The sequence below is a fragment of the Equus quagga genome, chromosome 8, assembly GCF_021613505.1.
Source record: "Equus quagga isolate Etosha38 chromosome 8, UCLA_HA_Equagga_1.0, whole genome shotgun sequence".
In the NCBI taxonomy this organism is placed as follows: Eukaryota; Metazoa; Chordata; class Mammalia; order Perissodactyla; family Equidae; genus Equus; species Equus quagga.
In genome coordinates, this window is record NC_060274.1 from 46,122,921 (window position 1) to 46,138,448 (window position 15,528).

General features: G+C 46.0%; 1 protein-coding gene across 9 annotated transcripts in view; it reads right to left on the reverse strand.

Annotated features, from left to right (window-relative positions):
- The window catches only part of GRB10 (growth factor receptor bound protein 10), a 182,446-nt gene that overhangs the window by 20,451 nt on the left and 146,467 nt on the right, over window positions 1-15,528 (reverse strand). For all 9 annotated transcript variants that reach the window (XM_046669594.1, XM_046669591.1, XM_046669592.1 and 6 more), the window contains 6 exons: window positions 14,274-14,384; window positions 12,263-12,361; window positions 2,706-2,783; window positions 1,632-1,748; window positions 670-736; window positions 362-449 (listed from right to left, as the gene is read on the reverse strand). In XM_046669594.1, the coding sequence (XP_046525550.1) occupies window positions 362-449; window positions 670-736; window positions 1,632-1,748; window positions 2,706-2,783; window positions 12,263-12,361; window positions 14,274-14,384 (560 nt within the window). The remainder of the gene's footprint in view (window positions 1-361; window positions 450-669; window positions 737-1,631; window positions 1,749-2,705; window positions 2,784-12,262; window positions 12,362-14,273; window positions 14,385-15,528) is intronic.

Here is a 15,528-nt window from a genome sequence, read left to right on the forward strand (position 1 = left end):
CTAACTGACAACATGTATAAATCGAAAGGTGGGGGCAAAAATATTTTTTTTCCACTTGCCCAATGCCTTATTAATTAAAAATAACTATCTTGTGTTCTTCATCTGGTTTGAATCTCAACAAAGAGGTGGAGGATGGTTACAGCCGGAGTATGGACGAGGCAGACTGCAATCCCTCTCCTGCCACTTACCAGATGTGCAAGCCCTACACAACACTAACACCTCTGCACACATTTTTGCCTCTTTAAAATGAGGATACAACTACTGCCTATTATGCCTGATGCTCTGAGGAACTGAACAGAATACACGCCTAGCAAAATGAAACCTCAGCAGATGCCAGCTCTTATCAGTGGTGGCTCCTTACCCATCAACCAGCCCTTGCTGCTTAATGATCCTGTGCGACTCCTCCCTGGAGATCCTGCCGTGAAACCAGTGCTGCGTCCTATGAATCACTGCGGGATGGAAGAGAGAAGGAAGGTAGGGTCTCGACCCCTCTGCAGAATGACTTCCCTGACAGCACCGCTACTTGCGATCAGTGCGGGGCCCCGATCCCGTGGCCACACCTCTCGTGGGGTGCTCTGGACCCAGACAGCTTTGTGAAGCTCGGGGAGGGGTGGGAGCTGTTTTATTTTCTTTACATACAAAAATACCAGGCCAATATGCTGTGTTTACCTGTACTTAGGGTAGAAGGGTGGAGGGGACTTTGGCTACCTAGGATATTCATCCTCGTGCTTCGCTTCTGCAAAAGAAATCCCCATGTTAGCGCTAAGATAGCAGACTGACATAACCAACAAGCCACCCGGTACACACACCTCAGGGCAGGAAGCCTGGCCAGATGACAGGGCCCTGGACTGTGGAGTGAAAGCCACCTGAACCCATATGACCATGGACAACAAAGAGCAATGCGTCACGGTTGTTAAAAACAGAAACAGAAGCCTCCGGGTATATTCCTAATGGTCCCAGTATTGAAGCAGACTCTTGTTTCTTACACAGAGGACATACAGTGAAATTCCTGATACATCTTAGGAGAAAAGCGTGAGCTTCCCCACTGAACTCAGGCAGTTCTGCAAACACTGGCCACAGGATCCCTGTGCTCTGGGGACAGCGTCCTTTTCCAGACACCGTGATGCTAAAGTCTGGGGAAGGCTTTCTGTGCTAGAGCTGCAGGCTCATGTTTTATATACTGTCTTTACATTTCAGGAAAATCTGAAAGTTGGGTGACATTTTTCCATCTAGAGATTAGGAACTTAACCGAAGAGATGTCCAAGGCCAGGAAGCTGACTAGAGGTGAGGCAGAGGCGTGGGCTCCATGCTCCTCACAGATGGCCACTGATGACTCATCAGCAGGAAGAGTTCTGCCTGTGAGCCCAGAGGTCAGAGAGCTCTGCTCTGTTCCTGCTTCTTCCTTGGGAGCCCAGGGACAGGGAGGCAGTGGGGGTGGCAGGTGGTGGGAACGTGGAGGGGCCCAGAAGTGCCAATTGCTTCCCGCAGCTGAGAACTCAGATGCCACCCTCCCCTCCCCAACATCTCACCCCCTTGCCAGCACCCACAGAACCATTCTCCTGGGAAAAGATGAGCGGTAGGGATGCCACCCCGAGGGAGTCTGTCCTGCTGGGACTGGGCCATGGCCTTACCCTCCAGGCGTGGCCTTCTTCCAGGGCTGCGCTCTGGGCTTCCGCTGGATTCTCGATCACTCTTCCTGTTTGCCCAGAAAAATCCATTGCCACGAGGGAGTTCTCAGAGACACTGCGCTAGAGAGGAAAGGCCACAAGTTCTTAAAATATAGGGAAATGAGCCATAGCAGCACATGGGAATCTTGGCATGAAATAATTGAAAAGACAGCAGGAAAAGGTGATAGGAATGCCCCTCATGTGAGCTCCCAACTCTCTAAGGTTCAGGTTGAAAATTCAGTGGCCAAAGGCCCTAGAGCTGGAAACAGCTTTGGTTTCTCCTAAGAAGAAAAAGAAATGTTCCAACCCTCTCGCAGCATTCAAAGGCTGCTGTGTGGCCACTGGTGCCAAAAGGATTTGGCCCGTGTGGTCCTTCACAGGCTCCCTGTCCTTCACTAAAGCACATGGGAGAAATGGAAACCTCACAGGTGAGCCCAGTCCTCATCAGCAACCCAGGCCTTCCCTCAGTATGTTAGTTCAGGGAACACACACACTCTTTCCGTGGCATAATCTGACATCTCCAAGACACGCACGTAGAAGGATCTTTAAGATAATATTTTGAGAGGATGAAGTCTTTCTGTACCTTTGGGATGTAAAGTATGTCCTCAGAACACAAAACGACGTTATAATTTCTAAATCCTCACTAGCAAATGACTCAAGTATAATGGTCAACAGCACCATAGAACCCACAGCTGAAAGGAACAAAAGCCACAGGTAGGAAAGGCTCCTCAGTAGAGCTGAATGTTGCTGTTAACAGTTTTTGACCCTTAAACAGAGCCATCTACCTGAACAACCTTGAGAGGAGATGCAGGCATGGGGAGAAGGATGGCAGAGGAATCTGCGCCCAGCAGGGACACTGCTGAGATGACAAAATCCACCCCCCAGACATGCAATGCTATGGGACATACTGGCTTCTCTGAAACACAGGCTCATCTGGAGCTTCTCCTGGCAGCCTCATCTGAAATGAGACATCCACAGCACATGCAGACACAGCACCTGAAAAGGAACTTGACTTCTGAAGATCACAGCTGTACTTACCACTGGAGTCGAGAACGGGGAGAGCAAGGCTTTCCTCTGCTGAGGGATTCTGTAGTTCTGGTAAAGGAGCATTCCATACTGAAGGGGAAAGGCCAGAGTTAGTCACTGGGGCTAGATGAGCCCCCAAAGCCCCAGAACATGCAAACCCATGGCAGAGAAGGGCACGCTCAGTACGGAACAATGAACAATACCCTGCTTACAGCCTCTGTGAACCGAGCACAGACATCCAATACAGCAACCCCTCTCAGTCTCACCAGGACTGTCACTCCATGGAAGGTACCAGTGACTGGTTTGGGGATGATGGGTGGGCAGGGAATAAGCAGGGCAGTAACAGTGTAATAAGGATGAGATCAAGAACAACAATTAACCTTATTGAATGTGGCTATGTGCCAAGTACTGTTTTAAGTGCTTTTTGTTATTATTTTCTTTAGTCCTCTCCATTTTATGAAATATGTACTTTATCCTCATTTTACAAATAACAGAACTGAACACAGAGAAGGGAAGCAAGTTGCTTAAGATCATGGTAAAGTAAGGATTCAGGCTTTGAATGTACACAGCCTGTTCCAAAACAGTGCTCTTCCTAACCAACCAGGCTCACTCCCTAATCAGCTCAGCACTTCATGCTTTATTTACCCTGGCAAGAAGCAGTAAGAGTTCTGCAAAGTCATGCACACTTCCCACATCCCAACCTACACTCCCTAATTAACCATTCAAACCACTGGGAAGAGGAAAAAAGGTCAGGAAGAGAAAAACAAGGTTCTCCAGGGGACTGCATCTTCCTCGTCACACACCTTCATGGGATGTAAGCTCATCTCCAGCCCTAGGCCTTAGATTATGTACTCATTTCTAAAATAAAAATATTTAGAACACGTTGAAACAGTCTAACATAGGTAAACTGCACTCCCATGAGAGGAGAAGAGTGAAAATGGGTCAGAAGAAATATTTGAAGAGATAATGGGCAAGAATTTTCCAAAACTGATAAAAAGACATCAAGATACAGAATCCAGAAGCTGGATAAAAAATAGAAACCCACATCTAGGCACATGATGGAAAGATTGCTGAAAAACAGAGACAAAGAGAAAATGTTAAAGGCAACCACAGAAAGATGCACATGCCTTTCACAGAAGCAATGGGAGGACTGACAGCTGACGTCTTCACATAAATGATGAGAGTTAGAGGACAATGAGATGGGGGGAATGCCCAAGAAAATAACTGCTAACCTAGGATTCCCAAATCAGTGAAAATTTCCTTCAATAAGGAAAATGAAATAGGAATATGCCAAACAAAATTTCAGAGAGATATCACTGCCAGCAGGCCCATACTAAAAGAACTCCAAAGTGCAATTCTTCTGGTCCCAGAGAGAAGAATGCAAATTCAGGAAGGATTAAAGTGCAGAGATGTAGGTAATTAAAATAAAAATGAAGCATCTAAAACAACAACATTATCATGTCATAAGTAGCTTAAAATATAGAGAGAATTAAAATACATGACAAGATACTTCAAAAGTGGTGAGGGGGTAAACGGAATTAAAGGCTCCTTATGTTGGCCTGGAAGTGGTAAAAGTACTAAATTATGTTAGGTAACGTGAGTTAAATGCACATGTTGTGATATCTAGGGTAACGACTAAAAAATGGTAAAAGAATGTGTAAGCAATAGGGTAAGAGAAGTTTAAAAATTAAAAAAAAAATACTTGATGAATCTTCTCTGCCAAAAAAAGGAAAGAAAAAGGAATACAGAATAGGTAGGGCAAACTCAAAATAAACAGTAAATGGTAGACTTAAGCACAAATATTATTAATAGTCATACTAAATGATGTACTTCACAACAAATGCTCCAATTAAAAGATGATTATCAGAAAAAGAAATTGCTATGTTTTTAAGAAATATGCCCTAATTATAAGGAACCCCAAAAGGCAGAAAAAAGATGGAAAGAGGAAAACTATGCAAATACTAATCAAGAAACAGCAGAAGTAGCTTCAGTAATATCAAAGTCGACTCTAAGGCAAGAAGCATTGCTACAGGTAATGCAGCAAATTTCAGAATGACAAAAGGATCAATATACGGAAAAGACATATTCTAAAATTGTGTGTACCTAATAATAGACACACATGTGTGTGTGTGTATTTATCCATATACAGATTATGTCTGTGTGTGTGTGTGTGTGTGAAAGATTAACCTTGCCCAAGGAAAGGTTTGCCCCTGGCTCCTGGGAGGGAACCTCTAAGCCTTTGGGATGTCCCACCTGATGAGAGCGTCTTTGTTTACCTGGGGGCCTCGAGGCAGCTTGCATAGTTTATGCTGGTGATGTGATTTATGGCAGAGGCCTTGAGCCATGCAGTGTCGGCTTGACCTATGGGGTGTCTGGAAAGTAGCTGTGTCTACGTCGCTGACCCCAATAAAAACCTTAGACAACAAGGACCAGGTAAGCTTCTCCGGTTGGCAACACTCTGTTCTTGTTGCCATACATGGCTGCTGGGAGAAGGCAGCACTGTCCACATGGTTCCACTGGGAGAGGACAACTGGAAGCCCATGCCTGGTGCTCTCTGGGACCATCTCCTAGGTGTCTTGAACTGATGCTGATTTTAACCTGCATCCTTCCACTGTAAGACACTGTAAGCACAAGTCTAAAAGCCTTGAAGAGTTCTGAGTCCTTCTAGTGAACCTGAGGCTGGTCTTGGGGCGCTCCTGAACTACCTGTGTATGGATATATATCTTCCCTTCTCCTTTTCTTTCTTTGGCCTTAATTTGATAATTTTGTTTATAACGTCTTGAAGGGATACAAAGATCATTGATTTTAAGCCTTACTTTTTTCAAATTATATTTAAGACCAAAAATTTGCCTCGTCAATTCCACTTTGATTACAGTTTGTCACATTTTTATAATTATTCAATAAAAAATATTTTTAAAATTTCTTCTGTATATCATTCTTGACCTATGTGTTGTTTAATCAGTTTGTCTTTTAAGTAGGTATACAATTATGCTTTATTTGCTTTGTAAGTATTATTTTTACTTTATTAATCTACATTATTATCTGCAGGTCTATGACTATGAATTCATGTTTTTTTCCCAATTACAAATACTAGAACCTTCAGAGTGGTAGGTTTATTTGTATAAGCTCTTTCTAGTGTTTAGATATTAACCTTTTGATTACCAGCTATAGTATAAATTATCTTGTCCTTTATTTTCTTTTTTATTTTTGTGCAGTGGATTTTAAAGAAATGTTTATATAGTCTAAATCAATCTTTTTCCTTTATAATTTCTTCTATTGCTTCAAAAGAAGGAAAATATGACCAGAGAAATATTTTCCCGTTCTTTTGCACTATGTTTCTCGTTTCTTATTCATATCTAATTGAATGTGACAGTGCCAAACAATAAAGAAAGAAGGTGACAGCTGCTGTCGTGCTTCTGTTTGCACAGAGACCGCAGAGATGTCTCTATATTAGGTAGACAGGCACTTCCTGTCTGTGCAGAGGGCATCCTCGCCATGTTAAGACACACCCTCCCCACATATTGTGTTAACATAATAAACAACATCAGAAATAACAAAATGCCAATTCCTTTATCTTGGAATTTAATTAAACATTTAATCTTTATACTAAGTGAGATGGAATGTAAGTTTATTTCTTTGTGCAAAGATAGCATAAGGGTTTAGGGTTACGGTCAAAAAATGATTCATATTGTTGGGCTCAGCTCCAGGGATACAAAACGAATTTAAGACCTACTTTCCACCTTCAGGGGCTATAATTTTGTAGTAGACACACAGATAAGAGGCAATATTATCTGTGTATTAATGGAGAGGGAACCCTAACCATCCACATGGTGAGGGGTAAGTCTCCATTTATGAGGCCACGTCTGACCAGGTTCTTGAAGGACAGCACAGCCCCAGAAGACTGAAGGGGACCAAACCTCAGTGTACCATGTTATTCCAGGTTCTGTTACAGCTTACACAGCACAGAACCTAAATATTTCTGGAAACTTAGAGAAATGCATTTTTAAAAAAATGTTCAATTTCTCCTTCTAGGTTTTTCAGTCAATTTTAAGGTTTTTCTATTTTTGCAAAGAATGTCCATTTCATCTTGATTTTAAAGTACAATAGTAGGTAGATATGCACAGTATGTCCTCACTTTTCCCATTTTTAAAACTACTGGTTTTTTGTGCCTTCCTTCACATCTACTCTCAATATATTTTAACCCCCCCTCCCTTGTTTCTATCTGCTAGCACAAAAAGAAAAGGGTCCGTTTCTGTAGTTCCTACAGGGGTGGCTGAGAGGCCTGCTCACACACAAGGGGGCACAGCAGGGTGGGTGGGGGCAGGAGGGCACCAGGCAGGGCTGGGCTTTCAAACTGCTTCCGAGCGGAGAGGCACTTCGAAGATGCTGCAAGTGGCAGGCTGTGTCTGAACGGACATTTAAACTGTACACGTGTGGAAGTGATTGCACTGTTGGCCACATATTTCTGGCTCTCCACTTCCAGTCAAGTGGCAGGCTTACACTTCCCAGGCCCCTGTGGTTGGGTGGGACTGGGTGACCAGTTTGGACCAACGACTGTGGGTGGAAGTGACATGCGTCATTTAACTGGGAGTGGGAGATCCTCCAGCTCTCTCTTCCCTCCCATCATGCGGGAGACTGCAACGTTCAAGATGGCGCTGCTCCATCCACTGGGTTCGAGCAGGAGCAGGAGCGAGTCTTTATCGTTACAGCTACTGAGACTGGGGATTCGCTGCCACTTAAGAATAATCTGATATACCATATAATCCATTCAGTCTTTTTATCTATTTCACATATTGGGGAATTATTAAAGATTATGCCTGAGGGGGGAAAAGAGTTCTGCTACAAAAAAATACAATTTCAGAACCACTAGACTTGAGAGATCATCTCACAGGGAAGACAGTGAAAGGAAATCAGTGATTTTCATTCTTTTCGATTTCATAAAGCAATCAAATTTTGGGGGGGAAAAATATCTGTGACTGCCTTAAGCCTTGGCAACTCATTTGCCAAACAAGACAATACACATGTAAACCAAAAATTAGCCACGAACCTACCACTTAATCTCAACAACACTTTATAAAATAAAGGCTATTTTGACATTAATGAAGTAGGGAGGACAGTCTCAGATTAAAGGATATGTCCTTTGCCATAAGCACAGTTAGCTTCGTGGAAAGCTTACTACACCATCCTTATTGGTTTCACTTTGCCGTGGAATAGACGAAACCTCTCCACAGATTCTCACTTGTCAGAGGATTGGCTTTGGGAAATCAGGGGTCTAAATTTTGGCATCCACCTGGTGCGACCTTGGGAGTGAGCATGCAGACAGGCGGGTTCCACCGGAAGGGCAGCGCTGGAACACACTGCCATTCCCCAAGCCCCTCCTGTGATTCCTAAGGAGCCCAGCTCAGGAACACGGAATCTTGACTGGTCCCGTCTCACGGAGCTCCCTCTCCTCCTGGACTGTATACTGTGCTCTGTGAAGGCCTCCGGTCCCCTCCCCTCCCCAGGGTTCTCATGAGGATTCAACAAGGTGACACACGAAGCTCCCGGAAGGGTGCTTGGGGTCTGGCAAACAAGCAAAAAACATCACCAGCGTTGGGATACTTCGCTTCTGGTCTGCACAGCTTCCAGCCCTCCTAGAAGACTTTGTTCCCTGCGTACGGTGCACTTTGAACCCTCTCTTCGCTCTTCCACACTCAGCAGTGTTTGTGTGGAGGGAGGAGGCCCCGTATTTTTCCTCACGCTGCCATCCTGTAGAGCATCTACTTTAACTGCCTTTTCAGTGTCAGGTCGTTTAAAACCAAAGCAACGGCTCATTATAGAATTCTGCACTGATGAAGCAAGACCTCCCTCTTAGGGAAGAACTGCTATAGAAGTTCAAGAAACTTCTGGAAGATGGGTGGCAGAGGAGGAGATGATAGATAACTGTACCAAAGTTTTAGTATTCCTTGCACAGACCCCAAAGTATCTATGAAATTATTTAGAAAGCAATGTAAAAGGAAGGAATGAGGGGCAAAAGCAGATATTATCTGTGGAGTTTATCCCCTAGAAGTATCTGTAAAGACAAGAACAGTTAGGCTAGGTTTCTCCTACGTAGGCTCAAACTATAATTTTTTTTTAAAGAAAGTGTACCTGTGTTGATATAAAATAAGGTTTTCCTCTCAAAAAAAGCCCTGGGATTTTAATACAACCCAAATAGCTATTTCAATACTATCTAGTCCTGGATGGAGTCAGGAACACTGGGGAGGCAAAGCTTTATGCTTCAGGGCTCTGGGGTCTCCAGGTTGATGTCGGTTGTAAACCAAGGCATCCTCCATGCGTTGTCCACTTCCTCCATGTGAGGACACGGCACATCTGATCCACTTTTAGGGGGCAAGAGAGTCTGAGGGCTGGAGCTGGAAGGGACCCCTCATCACTTACTACTGACAAGATCTTCAAGTCAACCACAAAAAGGCGCAACGCATCATTTCCTTGGACCGTGTTGGTGAGACATCCCCTTGGAGGCCCGAGAATGAGACCCTGCGAGGCGATCCTGCAGATTCTGTGGTCCAAAGGCCCCATCTGCTGACTCTACCAACCCCAGGCAGTCTCACGTTGACTCCAGTGGTGCCCATGACATCAGGCAGGCAAGAAGGAGGAGTAGCTTCAAAAAAGAAAGGTCGAAGCCAGACACAGGAGTTTGGGTCAGTTCCACTTTCCTTCAATTCAGATTTTCTGAGCATCTCCGAAGTTCTGAGCGCTGTCAGTTCAGTCACTGTCCTCAAAGAGGATTTTGTGGGGAGCCAGGCAAGATGCCCAGGCACAGAGCAAGCAAAGGTAGGGCAGATGGATAGATCCGGAGGGATGGTCAGGTCCTCTACAGCCTGCTGACCCGCCACAGCCCACCTTGGTTCCTGTCTCCCTGTCAAGGAGACAAGACTGATGATGGACACGAGTCAATGCTCACATCCAAGAAGCTTGCGAAACTTGCAGGGCCAAGGAAACAGGAAGCATTTTAGAAGGTCTCCCTACTGCTTCAAACAGCACAAGTCCCTGGCACAAAATACACCCCATTCTGAAGGCAACATGTAGGCACAGGAGAGGGACCATCAGCATAGAACCTGGTGTTCTGATTATTTCCACCTCTCTAAGCAAGACAATTTGAGGCAGGGCAGGGAGGGTGGAGATGATGTAACATGGGGAGGAATTCTCACATCCTTACATCAGATGCTGTTTTGTGAGCCTGCTCACTGGTGGCAAGAGACCTCAGAGCAGCATACCTAGCTAGGACAGAAAGCCATAACTCAACTTCTGCTTCACTTGAGATGGCTCAAGGGTCTGTCACTGCCACATTGCAGTGGATATTAGGTCCAGGCCTCCATCCTCCTACAGGAACGGCACCTGAGGATGTGGAATCCGTGGCTCATTGGATGCAAAGTGCTACCTGCAAAGTGGCCGGGACGACAGGACCACATTCAGAATTGAATGGATTTTCGACTTCCTGGTGTCTCTCAAGGAGGGAAGTAAAGCGTGGTGGTTAGGAAGGGAACCCAAAATTTTCGGGGTTCTAATGCTGGCTCTGTCACATACCAGCAGCCACAAGTGGAGCATGACTGGATGGGCTTCAGGTTTGTCATCTGTACAATGAGGATGATGATAAAACATATGTCACAGAGCTGTTGTGAAGAGTAAACGAGGTCCTAGGTGTGAAGTGATGAAGAGTGCTTGGCCCATAGTAAATGCTCAAAAATGTTCATAATATTACATTAACACATCGTGTAGCGCATTATTGTTAGCACTAATAACAAAGTCAATTATTAAAATCACTATCAGTTCTGCCCACTTCCTTTCCTGTGACTCGTTATGATATGATGGCTCCAAAGGAGAGACATCTGCTTTTTCTTACTCCTGAAACAGAGGTTAAGAAGTTGCTAACTGGATATATTGTGTATTGCCCCAAGTAATAACATGTATAGCTTCATAGTGTATGATATCACTTTCCTTTTTCACTTACGTTTTTGATTTTTCCAAAACAGATTCCACATTCACTATCAAAAAAAGTCACAGATACCTAAAACTTTAAAGGTTTCCCTCCTACTGCTGCCCCCATTTGCACAGCTGCATCCCCTCTCCCCGTAAGTGACCTCTTTATTTTCTCCTGCAGTCTTACAGAAGGCTGACATGGACACCAGCAAACGCACATTGAGATTTCCATTCCCTCTCTAAACGTAGCATACTCTCTATTAGTGCTCTGCACTTCGCTTTTTCATTGTTAACAATATATCGTAGAAATTTTTCCACAATGCAACCCGAAGAGCTAACTTGTTCTTTTGATAGCTGCAGAGTATTCCTCTGCATGGATACCCTGTAACTCATTTAACCAGTCTCCTATTGATGACGCTTAAATTTAAAACTGGCTTGTAAAGGAGGAGTCTATGATACATAGTATCTTATACCAACACTAACATTTCCTCTTCTGTTATGAAATAGCAACATTTTAATTTTAATCCCTTTTTGTTTTATCAGTGGCAAAAGTAAAACAAAATTAGGTTCTGGGACAGAGAGATATACGGGATGCCCAGCATCGTCAGGGAGAGTTCGGAGCTGAGCCTCCTCTTCTGCCAGTCTGGTTCTTTGGGTGGCTCCACCCAGTCTCAGACCAGTGGAAAACGTCAATGATGGCTGGGGGTTTTTGTAAAGACATCTCAGACCATTGCATGTGTTGGCCACAGGTGACAAAACAAACTTCTCCAGACACCCCAACTTTAGCCAAGTTCGTTTAGGTCAACTAACCTGCAACTCGTGTGGACTTTATATACATAGGAAATCCCAGACAAGTGGCATATGTATGTGAGCAAAGAACATTTCATGGGAAATCAAAAGTGAGATGTGCTCTACTGTTATAAGCTTAGCTTTTACTCAAGAGCCGTATGAAATCACTTGGCAATTACTATGAAATTCTTGTCAGGGGCATTATCCCATATGAGGTTCTGTGCAATAACTTTCTTTTAGAACTTATTGTCAGGAGGCACTATTTCCTTTGAGATGCTACAGCAAGCTGTACAATTCGTCACGTTTCCGTCATAGCCTTGGCTTTTCAGGAAGCCAGAAGTCTGATGCTCAGCCATGAGAATAATTAACCCTCCTGATGAACTATTTGCTCTCTCCTGCCTCCCTAGTTTTGACCTTTCAATTCTTATTCCTTTAATCCAGTGGTTTCAACCAGGGGCAGTTCCCGGCCCCTCACACACCAGGGGACAGTTGGTAATGTCTAAAGACATTTTTGGTTGTCTCAGCTGGTTGGGGGTTGGGGGTGCTAATTGGCATCTAGTGGGAGAGACCAGGGATGCTGCTAAGCATCCCACAATGCTCAGGATAGCCCTCTGCCTGGCCCAAAATGTCAACAGTGCCGAGGTTGGAAACCAGCTCTGCCCTTTCGAAGGTTATGCCTCTGTGAGAAGCTCTTGACACCCCAATTGGAAAGGTGTGTGACTGCACTCAATTAACAGAACACTGTGAGAGAACAGAGGAAGAGTGATGGGCATCTTCCAGGAAGAGATGTGTGTGGCCGCATGCTGTGAGGCGCGGGGTACCTTGAGGAGCCTGAAGGCCGTCATCCAGCAGGTCCTGCTCTGCTCGTCTTCGGCACACAGCAGCCGTAGCTCTTTAGTTTCATTCCGGACTCTGTTTGGCTAAAGAACGTAAAAGAAGACCCTGTGAGTGTTACACAGCGAATCCGAAACACATGTTCCTCATGTGAAGGAGGGGCTGAATTTACACACCACCGATCAGCTGGGTGTCACCAGAGAGGGGCACGGGCAGACATCTATAACCCGTGGCATTAGGCATCTTTCCTCTACCCACCACGGACCAGCCTTGGTTGGTTACAATTACTTGTTACTTAGCAGGATGATCAGCCATCTTTGGACAGGGGAGCTCAGAGGAGACAAAGAAGAAAGCAAACTATTGCAGGATGAGGTGGACAATGCAACAGGGACAGTGAGGGGGTGTTTAACTCTTTGAGGGGGATGCTGGGTTCGATGGGAGGAAAGCCTGCTCCTGAGTTCACCCAGAAGACAAGATCTTCACTTTCGCCTACCAGGAAGGGTGCGGAGGCAGCTGGAGGAAGGGCCCCTGCAGGGGTTCACCAGCGAGGGGAAAAGCCCGGAGCAGCTCAGGGATCCTGGAGTGTCTGCGTGGCCCCAAGGATGGGCCCCGAGGAAGACACAGAGAGTGAGGTCAATGTTGCCCTGAAGAAGGGGACTGAAGTAGGGCAAGCAGCCTGAGGCAGGTAGGGGTCACCGTCATGGCTCCTGTCGCGGTAGATAGTAGGTGCTCCCAGGGTTCATTTGGTGATGGAGGAAAACTGCTGCAGGCATAAGCTTATCTGGGTCTCCATGTGAACCCTCTGACCCCAGATACAAGGGACAGTGCTGGGTGGACACTGACCCTGTGCTCTGCTTTGGGAATCTGGAGGGTGAAGTGAGGGACAGGAGTGGCCACGCCTGCATGTGGCTGATGTTACAGGAGAAACAGAGACCTCTGGTCTGTGGAGAGAAAGAGCACAGCTGGTATGGGCTGGCGGGAAGGCAGAGGTGCTGGCCGCCTGGACCCTCACAGCTCCTGCTCCCAGCTCCAGCCCCTCCGGAGGTTGCATTCCCACAGCAGCTTCCTGTGCACCTCGGGCCTTATGCTGGTTTGAAGTAGGGTCCTATTACTTGCAACCAAAGAAGCTTCAGCACATGAAGTATAAAACAGTATTTTAGGATAGAATGTGCCACCTGCTCCCCGTCCCCTCCTTGGGATGGGGTCAAGCTCTGGCTCACAGGTTTGCCCAGTGGGTGACTCCAGGCACAGTTACTCACTGGCTACTAGACATGAGCAATGGGGCTGGTTCAAGTCCCACCCCATGATGGAGGTAAAACCTTTAGCAGAGAATCTTGTGCACAGTGAGTATTCAGTAAATATTATCTACAGTTCCAAGGACCAACATCACCACAGCCTCCACAGGGGAGAAGAGCGGGCCCTGCCCATAGGGGTATGTGCATATGTGCAAGCGCATGTACATGTAGGCATATGTGTGCACGTGTTCATGTGCATGTACGTGTGTATATCTTTGTATTCACATAAGTGTGTGTGTGTAAGTATGCAGATATGTGTAGGTGTTTGTATTCACATGGATGTGTACATGTGTGTGCAGGTGTGACAGTACGTGTAAGCCTGTGCCCTCAGACACATGTGCACAGAGGAAGGGCAGTGCTGTGGTCAATCCTCTCTTACTATGCTAGTAGAAGCCCACACAGAAGACGTCTGCTCACTCCAGCACCCTGGAGGCCCCCCTGCCTGGGGGTCACTAGGCCACTGAGCCCATTGATGGGTATTGTCCATCAGATACTCTGCTTTTCCCTGAGTTTCTGAGCTACTCAAGGACCTACACATCATACGCACACATGAAATATTTTTACATAAATGAATAAATCCAGTGTGAAATTGCGTTTCTGTTTAAAAAAAAAAGCAATAACCAAGAAAGGAGTTGACAGAATTCTGAAGTTTCCAGTGGCACACTGACACGAGCAGCCTCTGGGTGGCCTGGAGGTGGACTACCTTTATGCAGAAGCCGTAGTCCGTGGGGGCGCTGTACTGCTTCTTGCCGGCAATCAGGGAGAAGACGCTGCTGTCCTCCAGGTCAGCGAGCAGCTGCAGGTGTCTGGGCTCCTGTGAAAGGGTTGGTCAGATTTACGTCGGGAGAGAACTTCTCGAGTACAACAAAGAGCAAGTGTTTTCATCTCCTCATCAACAGAGGGCAGTCTGTGCATGCTTTTAATGCATCTCCCCTCTGACATTCTACAGGTTATAACCATTGTATAAATAAGTGCTAAGTTAAAAACAAATTCACCCAGTTCCTGCGAAAAAACCCCACCTCTCAATTCTCAGACATAAGACTGTTAGAATGCATTTGATACTCTGCCAAACCAAAGCCCCATCACCAAATATTCAATGTGAAAACCAGGAGAAACTCTGAAACCCAAAGGTCAAAGTCAAGAGCACACTCAGATGCAGGACTCATACCACCTTGCTGTGCTGCGTGCTGAGTCCACTCGTGCCTGCAATTTTCCCATCGACAGCTTGTCCCATCCCTCTCCTCCTTCACTCCCTAACCCAGTTTTGTGTCCTGCTCCAGGCTACACATGTCCCTGGGTTCTGCATGCATGAGGATGGTGAATGAGCCATAAACTAGAGCTGCGAAGTCGGGGCATTACTGTTCCCACCCTGCATCAGATGTAAGATGCTCCATCTGCAGAGGGAAGGGGCCCAGCTGCCCATGCCCCTTCTCTCCAGCTTACGCCCCTGGCAGCTGCTGACTTCCCAGAGCAGCACTAAGCCAGTCTGATGCTCAGCACCCTCACCTGGGGTCCCACCAGCTCCCCACGCTTCCTTCCTGGCAGGAACAGAAGAGACCACAGCTCTTACATGGTAAACATGCAGCCATGGTCTGCTGGGCACACTCCTAGTGCAGGGCATACTGGGACATTATAAGAAAAGGGTAGGGAAGACTGTGCAAAGACACCAAAGGAGACCCCTGGCAAGGTAAGCCTGCAATGCCCCAACCCTCTTTGGAGGCCTGCAGCTGTTTTCCATCTCTCACGTCCTCTTCCCACCAGGGATACATGTAAAACTGCAATTTATTCCATAAAACATCTACGACGACATGTGTTAGATTGGCATTATGGTGGCACTATAGTCTATCAAATATCCTGACGGCTAGTGTAGATGCCAACTTCCAAATTACAGAAACTAAGTCAGCATTTTTCAAGGGACTTGGGCAGCCAGGAGGTTCTGCTCCCACCCCACAGAGAGG